We start from the raw sequence: 19,549 nt of genomic DNA, 5'->3' as shown, positions 1-19,549 counted from the left end.
GCAGGAGGTACCCTGAAGACACTAAGAAGGAAATTACTTTGACACTTTTCAGAGTGGAGTCTGGATGCTGTGCAGTAATAAAGCTTGAAGTCAGTTTAAATGCAGAGAAAAAATGCAGATGTAAGGAGATGAACATTCAGAGAGCCCAGTTCTCCTACAATGACCAAGGCAGGAACTAACCTCGAAAGTAGGTTTAAAACTATACCAGCAAAATTGCTTTTAGGTATCTAACATTTTTGACTGTTGCACACAGTTGACCATGTTTTCCAAATCTAGACACTTCCCGTAACAGAATCTGTTGTTAAGAGCTCTTTTCTTCTTGCTTACAACATGAATCAGCACATTTCACCAGGAACACTTCCCAGTTCTCACAGATACAGCCTGGAGATGAGAGGAAAATCATAACTTAAAAAAATTAGACACACACACTCCAAGTTGAGATCGCTGTTCATTTGATCTTTGAAGCTACTGCAATCATGGTGGAAAATAATTATGCAAATCTACCTTAAAAGGATGTTCATGATGGCAAAATTAATAGATAACCATTAAACTATCAATTGAGACTGACCTGCTCATTTAAATTAAATCCCTTTTGGGATGGCAAATCTAAAGCAGTGACTTGGAAATGAAAGGCTACTTAAGAAACTCTGGAATTGTTTCATATTCTGAGCAGGAAGCATCTTGTCTAAAGAAAGCATCATGACAAACTGGGAAACAAACAAAATCATTGCAAAGAGCAAAGACCAGACACAGTAAATTATCTCAAAATCCTTCAGTCAGGTTTGCAATTCAAGGGAAGAAAAGCACAGCAACTCCCTATCGACCTTCAGGTTACTGTTTATACATCAGGAAACGTTAAAGGAAGCAGGCAGACATCCAATACTGTAAATCTAGTTAGATGTCAGCGAAACTCACTTCTCCCACTCTCAACTCTGTTTGGTTTATATCACATAAAACACTTTTTTTCATATATTGATTTATTTCCAGTTTCTATAATCAGAACAAATATTCTGCAAGAGCCTTGTTCGAAGTATACATATTTTGTTTAAGACAGAGGAATACAAGTAATTATCTTTTCTATTTACATGCTACCCCAAAACAGAGTTTTAGGAACCCAGAATCAAATCTCTATCAAACAGTTAAATCTTATGACCACATGTAACATTTGGGACATGCATAATGTGTCTCTTTAAAGATTTTCAGTAGTCCTGTTTGAAGAAGGAGCTGGAATACAACTGATGGTAGCTTTGGCTAACTGCATGGTGTTGCTACACTTGAGTGAAAATTCAATGGCTTCAGCACAGTCCAGGGGTTCTGGTCAGTTCATGGCACTGCTAGAAGAGCTTCCACCGATGAGATCTCAAACTGATCTGGGTAACTAAAACAAATGTTAGCGTGGAACATTAACACTATGTCTGGGACTTGAGATTTGAAGCAACAATTCAAATGTAGCACTATTCCATCAATGGAATTTTACATTAATTTTGAAAGCTGAAAAAGCTGAACATATCCCTGCTCCCTAATGTTTGGGAACACACTACCAGAAAATTGCTTCCTCCAATCATACCATCTCTTTTCAGATGAGTTCTTCTATTCATAGAAACCTACCTACCACCTGCTCCTTCACTGTGATAGTGATGTCTATAGGCTACCTAGAGGAGACTCCAACAAGGTGGCCTCTTCCTTAAAGGCCACAAGCAAGAAAAGCAGAAGCAGATAATAAAGATTAAGAAAAATATTGCATACTGTCCTGGTTTGGGCTGGGATGGAGTTAATTTTCTTTTTAGTAGATACAATTGCATTGCAATTTGGATGTGGTATACAATTTGGTACGAGAAAAATATTGGTAAGATACTGATGTTTTCAGTTGTTACTAAGCAATCAAGGACTTTTCAACTTCCCATGCTTTGCTAGTGTGCAGGTGTACAAGAAGCTGGAAAGGACCATTCCAGGGCATTAGTTAGCAGGAGGCGAGCAGTTAAACTGTGCATCACTTGTTTACATATTCTATTTTTAATGTATTTTTTTAAATTATTGTTTTCATCTAACCTACAAGTCCCTTTACCTTTCTGATTCTTTCCCCAATTTAATGGGGGTTGAACGGATAGTGAACAAATGGCTGGATGGTAATTAGCCACCTGACGGGTTAAGCCACAGCTAATAATTTTTTGGCAAGTATCTATCAAGGTAATAAGCTCAGCAATGCTCTCATTTGTTTCTGATTTCAGTGCAATGTGCAGGCAGTTCACACAGCTGAGAGAACAAACTGAGAAAGAGCTGCTAAAGCTGAGCATACACACAGGGAATGCTCCCCCAAGACAGAACTCTAGCTGTCAGTACAGCAAGAAAGGGGGAATCCTCACCAAGGATGCTCTTCAACTGAGTGACTGTGTAAATTCTCAAGATTGAAGGCTCATTTGTCATTATACCCCTCACAAATACACTGGTATGGAGAAATGATATTTCATTTCAGTTGGCACATATAATTTTTTTTTCAGCTCATCTTCCCATGCAAATTTCATTACAATCTTTTGGTAGCACCACAAAACTTCCATCCCCATGATTTTTCATTATGTTTGCCAAAACACTTCCCATTTTTCATCAAATCATTATACTGTAGAAGTATTCTGTCTTCTGACATTCTAAACCAGAAGCAATGATCATTTCATGTAGACTGACCTTCACTACAAAAGTGACCATTCAATGTCTTTTAGATGTTTCTGTATTTATTTCAATGGCTTATAATTGGCTTCCATAAAGCTGCTGTCTTCAAATTGAAGCCTGAAGATACACAGAAGCTACTTCTTTCCACAGTACTTTGTTCCACTGGTTAATCTACCCTTACTGTTAAAAGGCAACATCCTATTTCCAACTTGAATTCATTTGGCATTAGCTTCAATTTCATTTTTTATGCCCATCTGCTTAAGACAAGACACACTTTATTACCTAGTATTTCCACTTCCATAAAGGACTTTCTACCACACAGGCAGGACATCTCTGATCCTCTTCTGATAAAACTTAACAGACTGAGCTCTTAAGTATTGCAAATTATAAAAACTGTCTGTCCGAAACTGTACTGTAATACTCCTAAAGGAAACACAAAACATTTTGGAAATAATAATTAAAAAAGATTATTCATATTTCCTAAGATCTTGTGCATGGAAAGCAGTGATAAGAATTTCAGAGTCAACTGCCTGAATAACACTTTAATGGTAATATTACAGCAGTGTTTGGGCAGCAGGGGTTGGCATGATGTTTGAGTATTTGAACATATGAAGGCTAAATAGCAACAGTGAAACAAGTGTTCCTGATATGTAGACTAGAACTGAGTGTATATGGATGTGGAGTACTGGAGGTTTTCATGTAAGACCAAAAGTAGTTAAATTACAAGTTTTACAGTGTGAAGCTTATGAAAATTTACTTACATTGGTTAATGGACTACATAGGACTTGTTGACTGGGTATACAGTTAAGTTATACATGACAAAGAAGCCTTATATTAGAGGAAGAACACCACTTTTCAACCTTGCTGAAAAAAAAATAAAAGCATATGAAGAAACAATGTCAGGGTGTTAATATTAGGAAACATATTCCAAGAGAAGATGCAATTTCCTTTTAGAGAGGGTAATTTATAAGAAAACTGCTTACAAAGAAAGATAAATTAATCCTTACTTTATGTTTTTGAAGTCAGATTACATGATCTTCAAAAAATCTAACTAAATCCATTAGCAGGACAAATACTATAGCCAAAAGGTCCACAAAAGTTTTCTTCAGCCTTGAAGAAAGAGTTTATAAAATTTTCTGAGACAGGACAGTGGGCTGCTAAGAGAACATAAAATGAAAACATCACGATATAACTAGCTTGTCCTTACAGTACCCCTTAGGCACCGAAACGCAGCCACCATGACAGAATACCAAGCCTTTGGTCTGACCCAAGCCTTATCTCTTTATCCCATTTCCTTCAGACATTACAAGGAGAAGAGGGCAGCTTTGCAAAACCCTGATCAAACTCATAATACTGGCAGCTCTGCTGTAAGACAACAAATACTCTAGGTCATACATGCAGGGCTCAGCAATGCTTTTTCTGGTTATTGTCCACAGGTATGCACATTTTGCATCTTTCTCTGATAAAACAGGCTGTGCAAGTCCATTTTCCACTTTAACAAATTCTTTGAATTCGTACAATTCTCTTTTCCTGGTATGTCAGTTAATACATCTTTGTCAGCTCACTGGAGTCATGCTAACTGGGCAAGTTTGCAGTTAGGAAGGTGCTTTACCCACATTCATATTGAGAAGGATGTTGAAGGTTGCCCTCTGTCTCCACAACTGAAGTCTGTATTTCACCTGACAGAGGGGCACCCATGCACTTATCTCCAGGCACTGATGACAGTTTAGGCTCCCTGCACTTGCCTGCAGCACAGTTCACTTTCTTAAGAAAGAGACACTTTGCTATAATGAAGACATTATGTCCTCTGTGCTAGTTACTTTTACTGGGTAAAAGTTAATGGTCTAAGTACTTTTTCCATATTTGATGGTTCAAAACAGGATGTCTCAAGCACAAGACAAACTGAAAGAGAATGCAGAGGGAAAAGACCCAGTAATAAAGTATCACAATAACAGACATTTGCCCTCCTAACAGACTATTAGAATATTTTTTTTTTCAACAAGTAACTGGTAGCATCCTCCACTTCACTGAAGTGTTTTCTGGTTATAGAGCTGTTTGTCAAGACAACACAGTAAAGTTCTTATCCATTTTACATAATTCCTTTTCAATATCCAGGCACATACACTTTTTATAGCACCTTTGTCAGTGCAGAAGGAGTTACAATAGAAGAGGCACTCAGTCACCCTTCTTGTTGCCCTTCCTCCAATTTTTCTTCTCATCCTTTGTCCTCTGAGCAGGTCTCTGCAACAGCCACAAAGTAACAGCATATGCCTCTAGAGTTTGAAGGACAGTGTTAACTGCCTCAATGTCATTATTAAGAAATGCTGGCAAGACACACCTCTGCATATCACAATCATGAAGCTAATCTATCATTCAGTAGCACTAGTCCCAGCCTCCTATGAGTTTTTCTCCCGCTGCTGTTTTGTCTTCTTCACTCTGGAAGCCTGGTATTTCTTCAAGATACTGCTTCATGGAGGTCTCATATTGCTTCCAGAGATCATACAATTTATTTTTTCTTCTGAGTTCCCGTTGAGCAAAACTGGTTTTCTGTGCCACTTGCTTGACTTCCAATGCAAAGGAATTGCCTGTTCTACTTTTAAAGGTGTTTCTTAAAAACTGACCAGCACTCACAGACCCTTAAGCTCTCAGAAGTAGATTTCAGGGGACACTGCTAATTGGCTTACTAAGTAACTTAAAGTTAGCTCTTCAGAAATCGAGGGTATCAACTCTGCTGACCATTTTTCTCATTACATCAAAAAATTTAAATTCAACCATTTTGTGAACACTGTGGCCAAGACAGCCACTCACCATCACATCTCCCACAAGTCCTTCTCTCATAAGGAGAAGGACTTCCCTCTTGTTCATAACAAGTCTACGAGGGAATCACACACACAGAATCACACAGAATCAGCCGGGCTGAAAAGGACCTCTGAGATCATCAAGTCCAACCTTTGATCCACTGCCACTGTGATTACCAGCCCATGGCACTGAGTGCCACATCAGTCTCTTCTTAAAAAACTCCAGGGATGGAGAATCCACGACCTCCCTGGGCAGCCCAATGCCCGATCACTCTCTCTGTAAAGAACTTTTTCCTAATATCCAACCTAAATCTCCCCTGGCAGAGCTTAAGACCATGCCCTCTTGTTTTACTGACAGCTGACTGGGAGCTTTCCTGGTTAGGTTGAGTACTTGTGACAAGAAATTATCCTGAACCTGCTTCAGGAACGTCCAGGACTTGCTTGTCACAGCAGTCTGGTATTCCCAGTTGATGCCTGGAAAGATGAACTTTCCCATAAGAACAAGAGGAGAAGAGAACTGGAGAGAAAACAAACCTGGAAAAGGACTGGGGAGTCCTCATGGACAAGAAGTGGAATACAAGTGAGCCTTGTATTCTTTAATTATCACATACTGGACCACCTTAGCAGAAGCACAGCTACCAAATCAAAGCGTGTCATTAATCCTTTCTATTCAAGAAAACCACATCTGAAGCATTGTGTCCTTCACTGAGAGTACTGGGTGAGTACAGTGTGAGTTCTAAGGATTCTGCCTTAGAGGAAAAGAAACAAGCAATGCACCTAGTTCATTCATCATGCTGTAAATATTCAAATCTGTATCAAGCTATTGAAGTCTGTAGATGGATTTTGGTAAATACCCTGAAGTAACAAGATAGATAAATTAATTTTGCTTGTTTGCCACACAGGAGAATGAAATTCGGTTGAGAGCCTGACTGGCCTGCAAATGGATTCTAAACCAGAACAGGAACAGCAGGGCATCTGCAAGAACTTGAATCTCCTGCCACTTTCAGAAAGTTGCAGGGCAGGAAGTATGGCTTACCAAGACAGAGCCTGCAACAGTTACTCTTCAGTACTACCACAGGTACATTCAACCTTTAAAGACAAGGAAGAGCTCCTGGTAGCTTGCAACCTAAGTAAGAGCTTAACCAGATAAACAGTGTCACTGACCTGAATAGGAAAATCTGATAAATTATCTATCCTTGACTCCAGAGAAAAATTCCATGGAACATGGCAATCTTCCACCTAACCCCACCGCAATAAGAAAGATAAAGGCCATTGATCCCCTAACATTCTAAAAACACCTCTCTCATAAAAGTTCTAAAACTGTCCTGGCATCTCAGAAGAAACAAAACTACTTTGAACAACACTCAGAATGTACCAACATATTTCAAATTTGATTTTAAAAAGGCAAATATAACAGCCAAAATTTAATATTTTAGCTGAATGCTCAGTAACCTGGGTAAGGCTGTTGAATAGACTGCAACAAAGAGATGTTGTGGAGGATCCTTCATGAGATTAAAAATACTCAATTGCATAAATGGTCTTTTATGAAACCACTTCTTGTCACTGAAACAGCCTGCAAGTTAGGTTACAAGCCTTCCAATCCTAAAATTTATCAGCAGACTGTCAGGAGAATGTGCCACCTTTCCCTCATTGTTTTCATGACTACTAGATAGTCAAACCACTACTCTTCAGATTTACCTTCTTTTTGTATGTGCTGGATTATAGGCCCCCCAGTGCTGCGACCTCCTGTGCCACCTTTTAAGCACTATTGCTCAAAATAAGTACAAAGAAAGACAATCCAATGACTCTTTTAAAACAGGTACACTCTCTCCACAAAACCCTTACGGCTTGTCCTGTAATCCAAACTGACCTCTGAACTCCTTCAGCAAGGTAAACAGTCTTTCCCTGTTCTAATTAGTTCTAAAATGTACCACCAAGAAAAAAAATGTTTTGAGCAGGATTTACATGGATGGATCTGACAGTTTGCTTGAGCTGCAACATATAAATCCAATTTGGATCTCTCCCCAAGAGTAAGTAGGTGTTAGGGGATCAGACATGGACAGTGTGCCTAATATAACTGTATTTGTCAATCATGATTTAATGAGTAGTTCAATTTTTGTTTTGTGTATGCTGTGACCATTTAACATTTTACTACAGAGTTAAATATAAATCACCACTTTATATCCTCACAATCAAATCTGTTCCCTCAGCTATTTGATTTATAAGGGAGAGCAGAACACTGCAAAGCCATTAAAATCGGGCAAATTTTGTTAGGTACTCGCGTGCTAACTACACCTTCACATTCAAAATTAATTATACAAACTTAAATGGTCCTGTCTGAAAGCTCCACCCAGTGAGAGAAGCAAAAGGAGTTCTGTTCATACAAATATATCCTATTTTTAAAGGACTTAAGAAGCCATGAGGCCACCTGTTTCTTGACCCATGCTATGAAGGTGGTATATATTCTAAAAACAAAATCCAAAATAAGTTCCAGACAGAGTAATTCAAGAAAAGTAAGTCAAGTGTGATTAAGAATTCAATAAAAGACAGGGAAGAAAACACTTTTGTGTGCACTACAGAATAAAGTACAATCATCAGTAGGTGGAGATGCCTCCAGTAGATATAGCAAGAAATACTTTTTGAAGGGAGGGAAAGCATAAGACAGAAGTGGTTTGATCAACACCCAGAATACTCTGAATTGAAGCGATATTTCAAATGGCTTTTCTTGTTTAATGGAATGTCAACTTGAACAGCATGAGTCCTTTAGAAATACTAACAGTAATTTTTTAATTCATACACTCAGAAATGGAAATTTTGTATATCCTCTATTATCCAGCAAGGAAATTAAAGGGGCTAGGTTCCTTTCCAGGACAGGTTGTACATTTATCTCAAAGTAATTCTCCCAAATCCTTATCCAGTAGGAGATTTAGGAAAGAACATGCAATACACAAGCAAGACTACAGATATTCAGAACAAGGGAGATGGAAAAGATCTAATGGACCATGCTGCCATTGAGCCAATGGCAATTTCTGAATGTACAAGCACTGCATGTACTTCGCTAGAAGCAACAAGATTTGAGTCTATTAGCACATGGCCTGGAAACATTCTGCTAATACAGAATTCAGGTTCCATGTTCCAACTTGCATGCATTCCCTCCTCATTCCCCAGCCAAGAAATCCTCCTGGCCTGGAAGAAAGCAGGGGGAGACTTTTGCCTCCCTGAGTGGTAGTGGGACTTTCACCCAAAAGATGGCAAATGCAGAAACAGCAATATGTCCAGGGGGTGAATTAAGATTTGAAAACCCAGAAGAATCTGTATGCGACCCAGCACATATGAGCTGGTATCAGGGAAGGAGATGAATACATAATAAATACAGCAATAGCAAGAACATCTTTAAAAGCCACTGCAGTCCCAACACTGATTACCTTTTTTAAAACACATATTCACAAACATGATTTAAGGTACATGGGGCACGCAGATCAGTCTGGATGATGGCATGCATCACACATCAATACTGAAGACACCAGTACTGCCAAACAAGACGTTTCATGAAGACAAACCAAAGTCAAACACTTCCAAAATCCAGCAAGCTAGTATAGTCACAAGGCTTCCATTTAGCTGTTTCCAGGGTTCTTCTCTGGTGGAATTTTAAAAAAGTTACTGGAGGCAACAATAGTGGTTTTCTCAGCTGCTGATGTTTTCCCTGTCCACTCAGAGTTCTGGGATCTCAGGGACAGCATTGCTGGTAGCTCTGACTCTGCTGCATCCATGTGGACAGGTGATGTTGCTGGAATATAAAATTGCAGAAAAGGGAGAATAGAGGAAGAGAGTAGGAAAGGAAAAAAAAAAAAGTTAGAAAAAATTACTTCATGGCAAACACCTCATATATATAATTTCTTAAATGAAGGTGATATTTACTGAGTTACTTCAAGTTCCCCCACCAAATCCCTTTGAAATACAGGGTTTTGACAGCATTAACACTTTTGCCCTAATGATTCTCATGTTCAGAATTTCAAGTTCCCAGTTCACTAACTAGTTTCCTTAGTCAAAGCTCCCATTGAAAACCAATCAGCTCACAATCATTCAACTCAATAGCTGGGTCGTTCCACAAAGACTCAACCCTGTACCTGAGAAGTTCAAAATCTCTTAAGGCCTGGCAAATTTCAGGTTGCAAAACTCAGCTAAAGAGGAAAATGTACCTCTCCTCTTTACCCAGTGAAGGCAGTACCATGAACCTCCACATACATCCATTATGGTAAATCAGCATATTATAACAAGAAGCTAGAAGCTAAGTTGGGTTGGAATCCAACCATATTTTCTCAATACAACAACTGCTTCAAAAGAGGACAGGTTACACTTAGCAGGAGAGATTTTTAGACCCATAGCTCAACCAAACAGCCATCCAAATTTCTAGAAGGATTGTTAGAAATGTGGAGATAGGAGAGATTATTTCAAGTCTCAGTATTCTGAATCCTCACAAGAAGAACAGAGCAGGATAAAAAAAGAGAGTAATTATCACTGGAGTCTTTGTGCAAGCGGAATTTTTTTTACAAGTAACTTCTTTAGTACAAAACGCATCTTTTCCATTGTATTCTCACAGAGATTATTGTTTGTGTGTCTTTATTACAAGTTACTTCTGCTGCTCTGTAGTGGATGACGAGTACAGAGGCCATAACAAGCCTCAACTAGAGGACAGATTGCTTTAAATCTTAAATGCTTGAGGTTCCACACTAAGTAGATCTGGAACCCCAACAATCCTGTTTTTGTACATCCAAAACACTAAGTCATTCCCATACAACCACAGCAACACAGCTGATAACAGTACATTGCATATTTCACCTCTGGCCCATCTGAAGGTCATATAAAACAGTAAAAAAAACACAAAGCAACAAACCAAATCTAAACCAAAAAACAAAACAAAAAACCCAAACAAACAAACAAGAAAAAAAAACAAAACAGAAAAAAGTAAGTCAAAGTCCTTAAACTAGCAATCACTAGAAATACTACAAAATGGTCCCCCTGACAGCAGCTTCCCAACTGAGGCTGTCCATCTTTGCTCATAAAAAGAAGGGAAAAAAAAAAATAGACTGAGAAAGTCTTTTTGCTACTGGTACCATCACACCCTGAAAAAGCCAAAATGCATTAACAAGAAACCAAAGAGGGGAAAAGAAAAACCCACCAAATTGCTACTATTTACCAGGCTATTCTCTGCTAAGCAGTTCCAGACACTCCTAACTGACACCATTTAGAAATTCTTATTTTTCACAAGTTAAGTGTGAATATATGCCAAGGCAAACTACACCAGTCAGACTTTTGTTCCACCTGGTGAAAGCCTCAAGCTTTAGGGCTCACACACTCCTCAAATGCACTAACTTCCATTTTCAAGGTCTCTCAACATTTACATAATTCCCCACTTAGTTTTGGTAACAGCCACTTCCTGAAGTGAAAATGCATTTTGAATTTTCTACCCACTTTTTGTTGCTCACAACAGCCATGCCTTTTTCTAAAATGTCATTCTTTAGCAACAATCTCAGTTACAGGATTTAGGCCAGTCTACCCCTAAGGGCAAGACTAATATCAGAAGTTTCAAGCTACAACAACACAACAGAGACTTAGGCACTTCTGCTATATTTTTATTGATGTCCAGGCGTCTCTGACAAAAGATGCTTTAACAGAACCCATAAATAACATTCATGAAAGTATGGGAGAAGACACAGAACAAACTTAGTTTGCTTGGCTCCCATATAAATATCTTTAGGTCCCTTCTCTTATTCCTGCAGCTAAAAGGGAGATAGCATCCACTCTCATATGCTTTTTATTAGCATCTTCTGATTTCAGCCAAATTCAACTCCAAACTTTCCATGGATGGTGGGGGTTGAGGTGACAGGGGAAGATTTGTAGCAGCATGTTTAAGAAAGAAGCTAAATTCATCACAATGACAGGGGAGAGTGTTGGCAGAGATTTGAGCTATTTATTCTTTTAGGAAAATCCTATAAAGAATGACACGAGGAAGCTTCTATCTGCAGTCTTGTTCATCACGCTGGTGAGGAGTCCGATAACAGATGTATGCAGCAGTGTGATTTAGTGCTGGGAGCTGGCCCCTGATGTGTATTAATACAGCGGCAAAGCGGAACGAGCCCCTCTTCATCACTCATCTCTATAAAAGAGGTGGAATCCGAGATGGCCCGATGTTCGGCAGAGCAAGCCCATTTGTTCTGCTGACTGACGGAGCCAGCTCAGGCTGTGTCCTTCACCTCCATAGGGCACTCGGGTTGCAAAAAAGGAGATCACTGAAGCAGGACCTGGTCAACAAGTGAGACGAGAGCACTTGGACTCAGCTAAGGAACTATTTAAAGGTGAAGAAATCCAGCACTCTGTGTGCCTACAGTGACAGATGTGGGCCTGCATTCTGATTCACCTGTGTTTCATCTTCTGCAGAAGTAGTAAACCACCACAACATAAAAAAGCCTCTGTAGTGAGAAAATAAGGTATCCATGATTCCTTGGGTACAGAGGAACCCCAGTAAAAGACACTTATTTAGGGGCAAGCAGATTGATAACAAGGGAGAAAAACCTATATCTAACTCACCAATGTCTAACAAGCATAAGAGTCTATAGGTAATTCTATTTTATTGCAGAGTACTTACTCCTATATATTTCTTTAGGCATTTGTAATTCTACAGTCAGATCACCTCAGACAGAAATCATACCAGATTTCAAATGTTTGCAAGTTACACATCCAGGTTGTGCACCAGCTTCAGTTACCCAATCATAAAAGCTTTTTTCTGCAAGTCAAGTCAGTTTTATTACAAACGCTGACCACAGCTGTTAACTTTGATGGGGGTATTTCTAAACAAGGTCTAAGGAAGAGATATTTACCATTTTTGACCCTTAAAGACCTTGTACCACTTTTCTCTTGATGATCAGTACAAGGATACTGTCCACATTCTGGTAACTACACTCTCCTTCCTTACTTTGTAATATGCTCTAATTTGCTCTTCCTCATCCCTGAAAAAAAACCCAAACACTTTTCAAACTTCTGTGTTATTTTCCAGTGTTGGGTTCCACTTCAGATGCGGATCCAACTCTTCAAAAAGCATTCACTATGCAATTCGCCTAGTCAGGAAAGCACAAGTTACATACTATTTTGATACATGTAGGAATAGAAGCAGAAGCTCTCCTTACAGAAAGTGACCAGCAACAAGCACAGAAGACACTCTAAACAACAAAGAAGTGGACAGGTACAGGGGACAGTGAGACACTAACATTCAGATTAAGAAAATCTAGTATCCCAGAACTGTAATTCTGTGGCTACAGACATGATTTTACTAGCCCTTTCACTACAGAAGGCTGAATATCCTAGCATGTAATACTCAAAAGCCAGGAAAGAATATTCTAAATAAACAATCAATAACAGATTATTCTTTTGCTGAGAAACAGATTAATTTAATAGGTATTTTTCTCTTCTTTTTAAATAGAGAACCTTTCAGAATATCTGTAATCCAGATATGTGGCCAAGAGAGCTAACACAGTTTTCTTCCCTGTGTCATTATTCTACTACCTATCCACTAGTCCAAGGAGGAAATCTGAACTTCATTCCTCCTATTCATCATCATTTCCTTTGGCCTTACTCACTGTTTTCACATCACCATTTTTTGCATCAGTTTACCCACAGCCATGTTACTGGATTGCAACAACAGTGTTCTAATATGCTAGTTGGAAGAATGTGGATCACTTCATAGCACACAAAATATTTCAGGATAGGGTAGGGTGAGAGGCCAGAAATGTCTCCTAAACCCCTCTGTCTTCTGAGGATTAAAACTTTTTCCAATTCCGATGAGTAATCCATCATTTTCCGAAGATGCACCACAAGAAAATAAACCAGCATTTGTATGACTACAGCCACAGAGCAAGAAAAAAACCAAAAATACTCTTCACCCTCAAGAGTAAGACAACTCCCAGGGAAGAGGTGGTCTCAGTGATGATAAAAAAAACTACCAGATTTCTGCTCCCATGAGTGTCTAGAAACATCCTGAAAAAGGACACCAGAGCCATGAGCTAATTTCAGCCCAATACTAGAGGAACACACTGTGTTTACTGATCACCTCCTTATTACTATGCATTGCATAATTTAGGAATGGTTGAAATAACACCTTATGAAGAAACAGATTATTACCCTCTGTACAGTGAAGCACTGTAAATTATATTAACTTACCACAGCTGCATCAAAGATTTGTTTAGTAAGCAGCTTTTGATGTTATGCAAAACCACACATTCTCTCTCACATACTGCCTTTCTTATTCACGTTTCATTAGTTTCAAATCAAGGTAATGCTGCTTTTGACTAGTGTGACTCTGGCACTTCGTTCAAGAGGCACATAAGAAATGCTGCCACACAGATAAACCCATGTTACCTGATGTTGGGATGGACATGGAGGCTGCAGCTGGCTTTCTTTTCCTCTTGGTGTCCCTTGAACATGGAGGTCCCAGGTGTACATGTGCTTGCCTATAGAGAAATTAAAACAAATTAAACTCCAGAATCACCTTCCTGTAAGACTTTGGCTAGTCACCTTCCAAATCCCACCTTCCCATCAGCTTCTTAACTATCAGACATTACAAATCAAATACTTCCCTGAGAAGTTCTGCTCCCATTCTTCACTGATACATCATTATGCTCCCATTTCTTGAAGAGCTCACACACGTAAACTGCTCAGACGAATAATTACATTTTTAGTCTTTAAAGGACCTGATTTTTACTAACTTCAAAATAACTCTTCACATAATAAAGATGTAATCATGCAGTGATTCAATGCATGTCCTATCATTACTACTATAAAGCATAATAAACGTCTGAGAGATTGCATGATATTTGCTCCCTCATTCAGAAAATAGTTTGCAACTTAGTTAGTACTGTAGAATCATCTTACAATGTACTGATACTCCAAATGTCCATGCAGAATGTTTCCACTATAGTAATAAATTCATAAAGTTAGGAATGCAAAACTGTCTAATGCATTTTTTAAATTATTATTTCCTTGTCAAAGTGCTATAAAAACAGCTGAATCTGGCTTATGGTAATACAACATGGCTGCACCTGTAAACTGTCTGAAAGGCATAATCTGTTCTGGTCATATCAACTGTTAAGTCTGAAACCTAATAAACTGGTAAACCTTCAGCTTAACCATTTGCCAATTAGGGGGAACTCTGCTTCACTGGGACTGACTTGAGCTGAACACTCCTCCAAGTTCTAGATGCTGGGAGAAGCTTAATTCAGAAAAGACAGACTTGTCAGCAGACCAGAGAACTTTCTCAAATAGAACCCATTTTGAACACAAATGCTTCATTTAGCAATGGTGCTGGGTTCAAATCTCTGCTTTGTTTAGACAGCAGTTTCTTTGGCAAGTTCTTATGTCAGGCTCTGCATCAGATCCAATATACAAAAAGCAGAAATACAATGCAAATAAAATTAAAGACTGTGAGGTGCTTACATGGTGTAAAGACTGGAACCATATAAATTAGTATTCCTTTTAATTTAGTGATAATATTTAAGTGAAGAAAAGTTGTGACTAATTTAAAGCATGCTATTTTGAGTAGAAAAACATCCTGAGAGTTTAACAGCTACCGAGTACTAAAATATTTCAGATTACAGGAGTAAAAGTTCTTGGCTTCCTATTTCCATGCCAAAATCCACAAACCAACAGCACAGTTATAATACATACTATTTTATATACCGTATATAACATATACCACACTGAATTTATGCAGAAGCAAAGTGTGGTAGTGTGCTGTTGTAGCTACACAGAACAGTGTAGGGAGCACAAAAACTTTCCTATACCAGGCAAGACTATAAATTGTTTCAATACTGCTGGGTCTACTTACTTACCTGAAACAAACACAACCACAGGATAAAAAAGAAGTATCTACTGTTCTGTCTTCTTGACTAAAATTCAGAATTTCTATGAGAAGTCTATAAGATCTGTCATCTACATCTGACATTAAGGAACAGTTTCAAAAGATTTTAAATTGTGCTAAGTTTTACTGAAAGAATTTTTCAAATCTGGGAACTTGTCCTGATATTATCAGACACAGAATTTTCCTGAAAACATGAACTAAAGGCTTTCAAAAATACCAGCACACCTATATGCTATATATGTGGAATTTGTGTTTGCACACGTAAGTAACTAACCCCTAAGTGACTGCACAAATGCTAAAAACCTGCTTTTGTATGTGACTGTGATAGTGGCTACAAAGTATTTTAGTAACAGTTCTACTATGGATTCTGAAACACCTAGGAACACACAGCTCAAGGAAAAGATAAGTCTCAATCAATTCAACCAAGTGGAACTTCAGTTTTATATTTTGCATCAGTGACACAGTACTCAAATTTGTAACTAGATGACTACATAATTAGATATAATAATCCGTCTCATTTTATTACATAATAAGGTTCCCTTTTTAATTTTATTAACTTTGACCAACATTAGTCAGATGATACTTGGTGTAGAATCACTATGGACTAGTAAAGAAGTATGCACTATCATTTCCAAGAGACTTCATGAAATTTTTGCCAGTTCACAAATGTTACAGCTATGTTTCGAATAAGAGCCCCCGCCTTTCAGCTTCATGATCGAACCACATCTGCCTGTACCTCTCTATTACACAGGGGGTTAAAAAAAAAAAAAGCATGTAAAATCTCAGATTCCCTTCCTGTAATGAACATAAAAGCAGATCATACTCCAGCTGGAGACTAATAGCAAGGATGCTGCATCTAGCAGCCCTGCCTCTAACACACAAAGGCTCAGAGGTCATAAATTGTCTCTGTAACATGTATTTAATTCAGGCTTATCCCTTATTGATTACCTACACTTAAGTTAGTAAATCAGGAACCTATTGATTACCCACTGGTTCTGACTGACCTGGTGGTAAAAGTGTCAGTTTCGAGTGGCTGGTGCACTTTACGGGCACCATAAATTACATACAGGGAATCTCCAGGTGGAAAGTACCTTTGGAGACAGAGGCAGAAGAAAGCACACAGTGCATAGGATGATAGTTCCTTTCTGTTTATGTCCGAGGTATAATGTATGAGTTATGCATTTTTTGGTAGATACCACACTTTGCAATGTAAATTTCTAATCACTAGCTCACATACAGGTGCTATTTTAGGTAAGAGAATAGAGTTGGTGAATACCAGTTTAACAAGACTCCCAGAAATACCACCTAGAAACACAGAAAGTCAGGTCATGGGTATGTGAAGCACACAATATTGCAGTGAACAGGCTGAACTATAAATTGTGGAAGTCTCACTAACAGGGTATAACGATGAAGTTTTTCAGCTAAAGTTGAATTTTAACATCTTTCTGAACAGTTCAAAAATTACTCGAAGTATAACAGAACAGGGCTGAGATGAAAGGTGATAGAAAATGCACATTTGTGCATTTTCAAAAGCCCTTCTGTGAAGAAGTCTGAGGCAAAGAGCTTTGTGGGATGAAAGCTCTGGACCTAAATTGAGAATGGTACTTCCCTTGTCCTCACTGGCTTTCAATCTATTCCACTATGCTTTCTTCAATGTTGTACAAACATTAATGAGAAAATAATTGCCTGGTTACTTCTGGACTATGGCTGGCTGACCAGAAGAAAAAAAACAGTCAGAGTGCTCAGTCCCAGCAAGAACTGCTAGGTGACCAGACACTAATGTTAAAACCTAGTTCTCAGTTTAAAGAGGACTGAAATTCTAACCTGAAGAGGAAAAGCAGAATACACCTGGAGAGACAAAGCTGGATCCAAAGTGCAGCTGTGCTGATGGCTGCAATATATCTAACTCACACCACAGCCTCTCACTGCCAGGAGCTAGTGAATGAAAAATTACATACATATAGAAAAAAATGTTTTATATGAAAAAAAGTCTATAGTGTCTTTCCGACAGTGATGGCTTTTTTTGTTTTGTTTTGTTTTGTTTTTCTTTTTAATCACAAGTTAAAGGAATCTTCCAGGAAACACGAATTTGTCTCTTGTTATTAACATAATAATCCAAGGTACCTGATTCTGCATGCAGGTCATGCTGCAGAAAAAGTGGGCTTCGCTACACTTGAAAGCTGAGATTCACTGCTGTCTGTAATCTGTCAGAAGCACTGCTTTCTTGCTTTTTTTTCTTCCACATACTTATTAGTCTGTGACTTTTTTTTAACCCAAATGTACTGTAATGTGCTGGACTATAGGGTCACCATAGCTTGCCACTATTTTAAATCTACCACAGACTTTCAACAGAAAATCCAGGTTAGCAGTTCCATCTGTGGGAGACAATACAGAGAACAAGCAGATACCAGCCCACAAAGAACTCTACTGATAAGAATCAGTCTCCTGAAATCTTCACTATGTGTAAAGAAAAGTCTAGATTGTGAAGTTATGTCCACTCTCAAAATTTGGGGTAAAAAATACATCAAGTCTCACAGACAGAGGTCTCTAAGATGACCCTACAAAGCTAACTGACAGCCTATGGCCTTCTTGGAGGCATGAGGTACATCGCATGCTTTGGGGTGTATGCCTCTCACAGTAATCTCACATCACCCACCTTCTCAGTTGACAATCTTTATTCTAACTCTACCCTTGGAGGAAGCAAAGCAGTTGGATTATTTAGTGAGAGTCAGCCATTTCTCTACTGTCATATAAACACAGGATGCTATTATTCTCATGTTAAAGTAATCGCTCAACAGAGGCAGTCATCTAACATGGATTCTGCTACTAGAAGTCCACACCACCCAGATGTTGCTGCTGTGATGCTGTATACCCAGAAAGCACAGATAAAATAAAAGGCTTTCTCTCTAAGCCCTGAAGTGTTACCTGAGGCTGCTGACAGTGGCTTCACAAAATTAACAGCAAAAGCACAGTTCTTCCTTCTCTTTGACTACAAAGCCAGCTGGGCACCAAAGTCTGATCTGAACATAACAAATGTAAATCAATACAAGTTTCTCATCCAACCTGCACATGAAGCTCCATTGCATGCAAGTGGCTCTTGCTAACATATCACATGGCAGGTTATTTCCTGTGCACAGCAGAGTCCCCTCTGCCCTGTAGATCCTCATGGAAGAGCTTCTAGAGTACATTTTCAGGTTCCAAAATCACTAACATGCCAGCTCTCTTCTTAAATCACCCAAATCTCACAGATCTTCATGAACCATGCAACAGAAATCTGTTCCCCAAGTAAACATTCTAATGACATAGCAATTTCATTCCTACATGTCTGTGTGAGGCAAATGCAAGTGCATTTTCTTCTTTCAAGACGCATTTTCTTCTTGTTTTCCAGGCAAGTATTCTAAGCAAGATGATGTGATCTTATATATTGCATTCTTTATTTTCATACTGAATCACATGATAACTGTGCCAGAAAGAGTTCCAATATTTGCCAGACCTGCCAAGTATACAGAGTTTATAATGACAACATACTTTATCAGCAAAAAAGCAATAGCAACTAAACAAAATTCTGAAGCCAAAGGGAGTTTTTTTTTCACTCCAGAGAATTAGGATTCACCAAAATGGGAGTATGAAGTCCCAAACAACTACATGTGACACTAGGTTGATAGCTATTGTTCAGTGCATGCCTGTCAGAAGAATTCAATTACATCCTTAACTGCAGTATTAGCCAGGCATTAGTAAAGGAAGACAAGAAAGTGCTGCAGCTAAATGAAAAAAGAGTTTTAAGAAAACTAGGGAGAAAGATGCCTAAAACAGAAGACAGCAGACATTTTTACATAAAGACAATTCCAGAAAGATGAAGAACTGCAGACAGGTTGTGTGGAATCAACTAGATAATGTCCTGGTGAAGTAGGACAGCATGAAATTGTAAATGGGAAAAGGTTTAACATTGCAGGCATTCTGTATGTACTACTACGTGCTTCAGTAAAAAGCAGAAATGTCAAGATCTCTGCACAGATACAGAAGACCAAGATTTACTTTGATAAGCATATTTACAGAGCTGGAACTAGAATTTGACATACTCAAGTCTTTTCACGCTAGCAGCACTACCAAAGCCAGGGAATGGAGGAACTAGCAGTTGATCAGTCACCCCTTTAGATCTTTATCAGTATTCCAGGGA

General features: G+C 38.6%; 1 protein-coding gene across 7 annotated transcripts in view; it reads right to left on the bottom strand.

Annotated features, from left to right (window-relative positions):
* Positions 1 to 474: 474 nt before the first annotated feature.
* The window catches only part of GPATCH2L (G-patch domain containing 2 like), a 38,958-nt gene continuing 19,883 nt past the window's right edge, over positions 475 to 19,549 (bottom strand). For 5 of the 7 annotated variants that reach the window (XM_030451842.1, XM_030451839.1, XM_030451844.1 and 2 more), the window contains 2 exons: positions 13,875 to 13,966; positions 5,763 to 9,249 (listed from right to left, as the gene is read on the bottom strand). In XM_030451842.1, the coding sequence (XP_030307702.1) occupies positions 9,077 to 9,249; positions 13,875 to 13,966 (265 nt within the window). In that variant the 3' untranslated portion in view covers positions 5,763 to 9,076. Of the gene's footprint in view, positions 9,250 to 13,874; positions 13,967 to 19,549 lie in introns of all 7 variants that reach the window. The other 2 variants (XM_030451843.1, XM_030451845.1) reach the window with 2 other exon arrangements.

The sequence above is a fragment of the Calypte anna genome, chromosome 5A, assembly GCF_003957555.1.
Source record: "Calypte anna isolate BGI_N300 chromosome 5A, bCalAnn1_v1.p, whole genome shotgun sequence".
Classification (NCBI taxonomy): Eukaryota; Metazoa; Chordata; class Aves; order Apodiformes; family Trochilidae; genus Calypte; species Calypte anna.
The sequence above is the reverse complement of the archived record's forward strand: the minus strand, read 5'-3'. Positions and strand labels throughout refer to the sequence as shown.